Below are 10,124 nucleotides of genomic sequence, written 5' to 3'. Positions count from 1 at the left end.
CTACCAAATCTCATGGGTAGAAACCAAAACCAATCACTAAGGGGGGTGTATTCAATTGGGATTTTAAGAGATTTTAATTCTTTTAATGAATCTAGGGGTATTCAATTAGGATTTTAAGTGATTCTCTGAAATTCTAGATGTATTCAATTAGAATTTTAAGATAGTTTATTAAAATCCTTAGAAATCCAGCGGTATTCAATTAAGATTTTAAAGAAGTTTATAACATTCCAGGTGTATTCAATTAGAAATTGATTTTAAAGAATTTGAAAAAGTTGAGGAATTAGAGAGAATTAGAGAGAATTGGAGAGATTTCGTAGTGTATTTTAAGCATCCACAAATCTCATCTCTTCCCATGAGATTTCGAGGGAATTGAATCAAAATTTTATATGGAATCTCTACAAATCAATTAAACTCCATAAAAATCCACGGATTTATAAATCAATTAAAATCTCTCACATTCTCAATTGAATACATCCCCCTAAGTTTCTACCATTTTGTTTTTGTAACAAGAGAACAAAAGATTATAACCAAATACAAACGTCACAAAATATGTCCTATTCGATCGCTTCACCACTTAAAAGGAAGTCTGAACCTCTTTCTTCTCCATGCTTGAGAGTCTGTCCCCCTTTCCCCGCATCTTCTATAGCTCTCCAAGTATTCGATTCTTGCATAGGCTGCTTTCTGTCACTCTCACTTTGTATCAGCCATAACCGATGATCCATGTGGTCAAATAATTAGCGAGTCCTATGTTTTCACTGCCTCTTAGAAACCACCTATCCCACCAAGCCATCAAACCCTCATTTTATTCACCTAAAACGTTCTACCAATCCCACGCTTATAGTCCAGTCCAATCCAATGCCACCATGCCACCAAAACCTTCCTGACCAAATGGCAAATATTCTGAAAATTTTCTGTGTTGTTCTTCTTCTCCTCGCAATCTTAGCTTCATCCCAGGCGACTGAGCTCTTCTATCCCGGATTCAAACACGTGGGTTCCAATCTAACCTTATCCGGCGCGGCAGAGATCGAAAAAACCGGCATGTTAAAATTAACCAACCGCACCAGCAGGCTGATGGGTCATGCTTTCTACACTTCACCAATTCAGTTCAAGAACTTATCCAACGGCAAAGCCTTCTCGTTTTCGACCTCATTCGTCTTCACCATCGTCCCCGAGTATCCAAAGCTCGGTGGCCACGGCATGGCCTTCACAATCGCCCCCTCCAAAGACCTCAACTCTCTTCCAAGCCAATACCTCGGTCTCCTCAATCGCACTGAAATCGGCAACTTCTCCACTCACATCTTCGCAGTCGAGTTCGACACGGTTCAAGATTTTGAGTTTGGTGATATCAACGATAATCATGTTGGAATCGACATCAACAGCTTGAACTCAAATGCCTCGGCTGCTGCAGCTTACTACAAAGACTCTGTTTCGAAACAGAGTCTTAATCTCAAATCTGGGAAACCAATTCAAGCATGGATCGACTACGATTCGGGTCGAAATCTCATGAACGTAACGATTTCGCCATCTTCTTCAAAGCCCAAAATTCCAATTCTTTCTTTCCATGTGGATCTTTCTCCGATTCTTCAAGAATTTATGTACGTTGGGTTTTCGGCTTCGACCGGTCTGCTTGCTAGCTCCCATTACGTATCAGGGTGGAGCTTCAAGATCGATGGAGAAACCCGACTTCTTAACTTGGGTTCTCTTCCTTCTCTTCCAAAACCAAAGAAAAATCACACATCTTTAATGATCGGAGTCTTGGTTTCCACCATAGCTCTCGCTCTGTCTGCAATCTCTGTTTCAATTTACATTTTCATGAAGAAACTCAAGAATTCCGATCCGGTAGAGTCATGGGAGCTGGAGCTGGGCCCACATAGATACTCCTACCAAGAATTGAAGCAAGCCACGAAAGGGTTCCGTGACAAAGAGCTGCTCGGGCAAGGCGGGTTCGGGCAAGTGTTCAAAGGCACGCTCCCAAACACGAAAACACAAGTCGCAGTTAAGCGAATCTCGAACGATTCGAAGCAGGGCTTGCAGGAATTCGTGTCGGAAATCGCCAGCATTGGGCGTCTCCGCCACAGAAACCTGGTTCAGTTGCTGGGTTGGTGCCGGCGGAGAGGCGACCTTCTTCTAGTTTACGATTTCATGGAAAATGGTAGCCTCGACAATGCCTTGTTCGACCAGCCAAAAACCGTGCTGAGCTGGGAACAGAGGTTTAAGATCATCAAAGGGGTTGCTTCCGCGCTGGATTACTTACACGAAGGATATGAACAAGTTGTGATTCACAGAGATGTGAAGGCCAGCAACGTGCTGCTTGATAATGAGCTAAATGGAAGGTTAGGAGATTTCGGGCTCGCGAGGCTACACGAACACGGCTCGGTTTCAAGCACTACGACTAGGGTTGTGGGGACTTTGGGATATTTAGCGCCAGAGATGCCGCGGACGGGGAAGGCAAGCACCGGCTCGGATGTCTACGCATTTGGCGCGCTTTTGCTGGAGGTGGCTTGCGGGAGGAGGCCAATTGAGCCGAAAGCGGCAGCGGAGGAGCTGGTGTTGGTGGATTGGGTCTGGGAGATGTACGAAGAGGGAAAGTTACTTGAGGTGGTAGATGAAAGGCTCCATGGGGAGTTCTGCGAGGAGGAGGTGGTGATGGTGTTGAAATTAGGGCTGATGTGTTCGAATCATGGGCCGTCGGATCGGCCTAACATGAGGATGGTGGTTAGGTATTTGGATGGGGAAGTTGAGATTCCGAAGGACTTGAGGGCCCCACGTAGAAGGAACGGTGGTGATCATGATCACGAAGCTGCGTTTGGTGACATACTCAAGTCTTTTGCTTCGTCGTCTTCGTCTGATAAGATGAGCTTGTGTTCTAATAGGGATATGGATGCTAGTTTCACTTCGATTTATACTTCTCCACTCTGTCTTCAACAAGGGGAAACCAGATAGCCTATAGATTTTTTTTTTAATTTTCATTTTATTTTGGTGGAAATTTGTTATATGAAATATTGTTGACGAATGTTTGACAAGAACAAGAAATACGTGCAAAATGCAAATTATTCACCAACCCAAATTTCTAAAGAAGTTTCTACTTAAGTAAATGTTAGAATTATTATTATTATCTTTTTTTTTCTCATCATTATTATTTTTTTTTAATTTTATTTGTTAAGAGTAGGGAAAAAGTTTGAAATTATTACAATCATTCGTGAGTTGGAGTTTCGAAACCAGAACGTATGAGTAGTAACCCAATACCATATCTACTAGAATATTAGACCAGATGCAAATTTTTGCTAGCATTATATGTTTCATGTATTTCAATGAATAATCAACCATATTAATTTGGAAACCGGAGAAATGTGTGCGTGTGTGCATGCATATAGAGAATATTCGTCCCCACAATATCCGTGTGTCACTCTCGCCTTCTTAACTCTTATTAGTCCTCCTCGCTGGAATGCATAAAGATTCAACAGAGCAGTAAGGTATTGCATCATGTCTCAACATTTTTTCCTTTGTGTACTACTACTACTACTACTAATTAAATGCACATGAGTTGTTCCAATTCTTTGTACATTTCAACTATGGTTTACATGTATAATTTCATGAGACCCACATTTTCTCAGAAAATTGAATCAGGAGTTGTGACAACTCTTAGTCGATCTCTAGTATTTCCCTCATTTCAATTCATCCATGTTCGAAAACATTATGCAAGGTTGCTACCAAATCTCTTGTTCGGATATTTAGGTGTAAATTACGCAAGTTTAAAACGTTATATGTTAAGCGCCTGTCATGACTAGAACTTGTCCAAAAAAGGGGCCTGTAGGAAAGAGGTGCCTAAGAGCTCTTAAATCATCTCAATCTGTTATGATAATTTTCTAATCTTTAATATCGGATATACAATGCATTTGTCACTTAGTACTACGGTATAGTGATTTCCTCCTTATTTGTATGTAAGAGGTTTTAAGTTCAAATTTTGTAAATAGTAAATTCGATACCAATTTATCCCCTACCCATTTGTGTAAATATATAATTGTATTTTAAAAAACATACAAAATTAATGTGCATAGATAACTAAAATAATAAAAGAAAAAAAACAATGAAAAGTTCCATTGGCATCCATATGAAAGAAGTGCGGCGCTCAGTTAAGGGAAATGCCCTTTTAATTTTGCATGAATATCAAAATAATGCCTCTTTATCTCAGAGCTTAGTTAGTTTATATCAGAGCATATTTAATTTATATTCAACTTGTATGGACGGTGCGAGTGGGAGTGGAAAGGTCTAAGAGAACATTGCAACGTCTGCGGACTCGTGAGAAAGATGATGGAATTGGAGTTGTTGAGCTCGGTGTGTGGAAATATTCCTCCTTTTCCAAAATGGCCAACTGCCAATCCTTTGTGCTGTTTGTTAACTATAGATAAAATTGGAATGTTGTCAACTTGTTATATTATATAGGGGTTTTATCACCGATTGTTCCTGAGATTGACCAAACTCATCATTTTGGTTCCTCACTTTCAAAATCAATCAATGTCGTCCTTGAGGAGTTTGAGGAGTTTGATCGATGTCACTTTGAAACTCAAGGACAGGAATGAGGAGTTTGATCAATGTTGGGAACCATTTGCAATAAAAACCCTTCTCTTGTATAATCCACGTGTCACCATTTTATTGGATTTGTGGATCCCACATACAAACTAACAAAATAATTGACGGAATCTAAATGGAATGACCAAATTCATGTGTGGTAGTGAATGTCAAGGACGACATTGATTGATTTTGAAAGTAAGGAACCAAAATGATATGTTTGGTCAATCTCAATGACCATTTGTGATAAAAAAACCTATTTTATATATATATATATATATGCAGAGCATGCATCTTACTTAATTGCCCTAGTTGCACTTGTTTACAGTTTAGAATATTACAGATAAAAAGAGTAATTTTCAGGCCACAAGATTAAATCAATCAAAATTTTCATATTCCTCTTTTAAATAAGAGTTCATGAAAACACTGGTATATCTAAATTAATAATCTATATAATGGTACGCAACTGTCACGCAACGTAAGAAAACTTGTTATTAGCATTTTATAAAAATTATCTTGCATTTCATGTGTATAAAAATAATAAAAAAAAAAGAGGGAAAAAACATTTGAATGAGCGATGAATGTACTTTCAGAGTACAAATAACAATACCTTCAAACAAGTTGGAAACAGACCATCACATATTAATTTAGATAAAGGTAATGTTACGCATATTAATTTTTTAAATCAAAGTTTGTAAATTATATGATTTGATTATTAATGATTAAATTATTACTTAAATGTTGATTAAAATACTTATTTTCTATTGGTGACATGTCATATGATTTAAGAATTTAGTAATCTAACTAGCATTACTCATTGGATAATATTGTTTCTTTTCAAATTAAAACTATTAATTAACTGAAATCTTAACAATTTAGCATCTCAACTATCCAAGCCTAATATAATATTTGAAATGATTAAGAGAGCTCAAGTTTGATGTTGAGAGGTTCCACTAGTATTAGTACGGATGACCAATTTAATAAATTTAATACCACTTTATTTTCTTGACAGACTCATTGTCTGAAATCCCTTTCCCATATGTTATTATTTAAGTTTATGTATTTTGTATTTACACGAATTTACTTTATTTTCATTAATTTTAGATTTTTAATTAACTAGTTATAAAGTTTGAATTTTCATCTCTAGCTAGTAAAAAATTGTAGGCCTTACAAGGTCACACTAATTAGGTATATCTGGATAAGCTCAATTTCACAAAAGGTAAGTGAAAACCGTTCGCGGAACGGAGTTGTAACGAAGGAGAAATAAACGATTAAAGGTAGGGGCAAAATGGTCAATGGGGACCTTTATAGTTATAGAGTGGCTCCAAGAAGTGTGGAAGGGGGGAAATCGCAGATTAACCCGACGACTCGGTTCCTTGCATTTCGACCCAGCAGATTGGAAAAATTTCAGGATCTTTTTCTGGAGAGTTTTAATGGCAAGGCTTATCGCCACCACCACCACTCCACTTTTCTCCCTCCCACAAGCATAACCCACCCAAACCTTGCTCCTATTTGTGTTCGGGCAGGAAATCTGGCTGATGGGCGTTCCTGACTCGAGCACACAGCTCCCCAAGGAGTTTGCACTTTGGTTGATTGTCGGGCTCCTGATTGTCGCAATGCTGCAAGAGGAGAACAAAGTTAGTTCTGAAAGGTGCTTTGTGGGGCCTTTGGTATAAGCCTTGAGGCTCGCAATCAAAACCAACTAAGTGCTTAGGTGTGCCACTACCATCTCTCTATGGCAGATGTAGAACAAGTGTGTTTTAAGCTGATTACTTCCGCCCCAAGTTATTTCTAACTTCTTGTTTATCAAAGGATTGTTGTAGATTTGTTAAGTCTACATTAAGTTCTTTTCTATGCCTTGAGATCAAGGACTTTTAGTTATCTTGTATGTTTAAATGGTGAAGGTCCATATATGATCAAGACATCAATTTTAACTCCAATTTTCTTGTGACAATAAAACCATTAAGTGAACCAGATCTGAGAACTGATGGGGTTTTGAGTCATCAAATGATTGGAAACATCTTGAATATAAACTGGGGAATGCATTATAACACCAAATCTATTAATTGAAAGACAAAACAAAGGGGGTCGGGCAAGATTTCACCTTGTCGAGCAATGTTAAATGTCTTGCAGTCTCTTCTCTTTGTAGTTACAAAAGGATTGAGTACTGAAGGGGGATGACTGGAAAAGAGTTTATACAAGAGAGATCGATACTACAGTATTTAGGAAAAGGTAGGAGAGCTTTTACATAGACAAAAGATGTCTTTCTAAGGAAATCTAAGGCTAAAAGGGTATAGAGTTTGGACAAAGCACGGCTTTCTGGGTGTTTGCTTGGCTAAGAGAAAAGTTGTATGTTTGTTTGTTTGATTGGTTGAGTATCCTTGCCTTTGGGCCCTCTTCCTCCTTTTTAGAGATGAATTAACCCGACTTATGCTGTTTCTGTTCTTGCCTGAAAGCAATTGGAAGGTAGGGAACCATCAGTATTTTACATGCTATGCCATTCATAAAGTGTTTTTGGGCCGAGAGTTGGTAGATTTCCATCGGTTGTCACTTCCTTTGTAAGCACCTAACCTTTGTATTGAATGAGGAGCCATCATGTTGTCTCGAAGTGGACATTTGGACTTGGTGCTGGGCTTCAGGTAGAAACTCCTCTTATTGAACTCTTTTGGGCTTTCTCTCCGCTAAGCCCACAGTTAAATATTAACCCAAATAGTGCCCCCTTCAATTGTTGTTAAGCTTGCAAACCGAGGTGCTAATAATGATTGAATAGTTGTCTTCTATTAACCACTGTCGCACGCATTCTCCTTGGAACTTGCACCGTTCCAAAAGCAACCGTTTTAACTAATCTGAGACCTTTGCACTAACCCATGAATTCTAACCGTCACTCGTTCCTTCGCTATAGAACCCCCTTCTCCGGCTAAACCTTTTAATCAATTCAAGCCCTTTTAATTATCAGAGTTCCCAAAAATCCCTTAAAGCCCTTAGTCGCTATTCCAATCCTTATCTAAATGTTCAAAAGTACTTGAAGCTGCATGACTCAAGTTTTGCTTCCCTAATTTTTAGACAGCCACATTGTTAGTGTAGATTATATGAATCCCATATAAGGATATCTTGAATTTTTTTAAGGGAATTTTTTTTAACCCAATTTTATCGGTTCGGTTTTTTTTTGTTTGAGTTCAGTTCGATTTGATTTTGGTTCAATTGTGTCGGCTCGGTTTCTGTAAAATTTCAATATTTAAAAAAACAATTATCAACCTTTGTTTATTAACAATGAGTAAATTACATAAAACTACCTCAGTTATGGGTCAAACTACAATCTCATACCTCATGTTTTAACATTGCAATGTTATACCTTAACTTATGAATTTGTTGCAATGTTAGACCTCTAATAAATTTTCTGTCAATTTAGCAGTTAAATGTTGACGTGACAAGCAGCAGGCCCACCCACTCATCCAACTGGAATGATAAAATAATTAAATATTAAAATTTCAAGAATATTTGAATAACAATAAAATTAAAATAATAAAGAGGGTCCCACCACTAAGCTTAGCAACTTCTTCTCCATCAGCAGCACCGTGCATTCTTTCTCCCCATACCAGACACCACCCTCACCTTCATACTCTGGTGAAATCCTCTTCTTCTCCGGCCACCTGATTGTCCCCTCTTGCAATTGATTATTTCTGAAAGAAATTTCTCCCTCTTCCTTCTCTAATTCTCCATTTTGTATACCCAATTTTGCTTCTCATTTTCAGCCAAATTGTCCCCAGTTGCCGTTTTGCCTTTCTTCGCCACACCTGTCAAATAATCCTCTGCCATCTTCTCAAGCATCGTCTCTTCTTCCTCAGCCTTCCACTCCTCCAGCTTCTTTTTTCGCATTAACATGCCGCAGAAGAAGAGAGAGGGGAAAGTGGTCTGATTTGGGAATCTGGTTTTTATACGGTTCGATTTGGGGATCGGGGGTTTCATACGGTTTGCGAGTTTCTGTGATAGCCAATCTAGTGGCCGGAGAAGAAGAGGACTTCACCCATTCGGTTGAACAATCCCCTACATCGATCTCTTCTTCAACGTCGTGACGAGCAACTCCGCCACCTATTACAATCCCGAAATTTAAATTTAAAAAAAAAAAAAATTATTTGCCGTAATTTTTTCTTAGAATTCATCGATTCGGTTCCGATCAAACCTAACTCTCTTCTACTTCCCAAAAAATGGCGTCTTCCGCCTCTGGCACCGCCACCAACATCATGCTCTCACCATCTTCAAGAAGAAGATGACCTAAATCGACTTCTACCGCTAGTCTCTTTTGCTCCGTTGTTGTACCTGTTGTTTGCCGTTATTGACCGATGCGCCACTAAGCATAGTGGTGGGACCCTCTTTATTATTTTAATTTTGTTGTTATTAAAAATTCTTAGATTTTTAATATTTAATAAATTTATCAATCCAATAGGATGAGTGGGTGGGCCAGCCGCTTGCCACGCTAGCATTAAAATTTGACGGAGATCTGACATTGCAACAAATTCATAAGTTGAAGTATAACATTACAATATTTAAATTATAATGTATGAAATTGTAGTTCGACCTATAATTGAGGTAGTTTTGTGTAATTTACCTTTAAACAATTGTATGGTTGAATAGATATAGTGTTTTATTTAATTATTGAATAACCTAACTCAGTAGCCAAAATTTAGGCATCAAATGCTCAAGAGACTTATTTATATTCGGTTCAGTTTATTCGGTTTCTATAATCCTAAAACCAAAACCGAACCAGCTAGATTTGGTTCGGTTAAGTTTGTCTAATTCGGTTCAGTTGTTTTTTTTTTTTTTGGTTTTTCAGCCTCGGTTCACTTTTTTTCGGGTTTTCAAACCGATCCCTAATGGCATTGGTGGACATGACAGTGCCAATATTTATTCAAGGTTAAAAATGGAACTTCACAATGCACAGGGGCCTTTTGTATTTACAAAAGGCATGAGAGAAATCCCAAAGCTAACGTTAAAATCCCATTATTTAACTCCAACCTCTGTATTAGAGCATTTCTAATGGGAGATACAAAATGCCTTGAAATTATATTAGAAATGCTCTAATATAGAATGTCTTCAAGACCTAATAACCTTTTTGCGATGTGTCAGGATCTTGAGTTCAACGATTCACAAATGTCAACCACTGTATTGGTTCAACGACTAAGTGGGATTCTAAACCTTCTAAGACCACTCTTATTTTTAATGAATTTCAATTCACATTCTTTATGACTTCTATCACAAGTCACTCAATTTATTGACTATATCATATTCACAATCTATATTGTTTTGTGAAAACTTTATTCTTCTTACATAACTGCAATCAAGGATTAAAATATCGGCCGTGCAAATAATATCGGGCCTCTAATTTACTGATATTTCGGGGGATATATCGTTATTGTTTTAGGTATCGGGAAAAAATCAACAAAAATGACAGATATAGGCATTGAAACACATAATTTCGGTCTAAAACTTTCATAGATGTTATGCACATTATCAATGAATGTATTGAACAAATAAAACTCAACATTTACTAATTATAA

The 10,124-nt window shown here is 37.8% G+C and overlaps 1 protein-coding gene across 1 annotated transcript; it reads left to right on the top strand.

The window, feature by feature from the left end:
- Nucleotides 1–462: 462 nt before the first annotated feature.
- On the top strand, nt 463–3,067 carry LOC103408387 (L-type lectin-domain containing receptor kinase S.4-like). Its single transcript, XM_008347241.4, has one exon. The coding sequence runs from the start codon at nt 856–858 to the stop codon at nt 2,941–2,943; it is 2,088 nt and encodes a 695-aa protein (XP_008345463.2). The 5' UTR covers nt 463–855; the 3' UTR covers nt 2,944–3,067.
- The last annotated feature ends 7,057 nt before the right edge of the window (nt 3,068–10,124 follow it).

The sequence above is a fragment of the Malus domestica genome, chromosome 12 (genome assembly GCF_042453785.1).
Source record: "Malus domestica chromosome 12, GDT2T_hap1".
Lineage (NCBI taxonomy): Eukaryota > Viridiplantae > Streptophyta > Magnoliopsida > Rosales > Rosaceae > Malus > Malus domestica.
The sequence above is the reverse complement of the archived record's forward strand: the minus strand, read 5'-3'. Positions and strand labels throughout refer to the sequence as shown.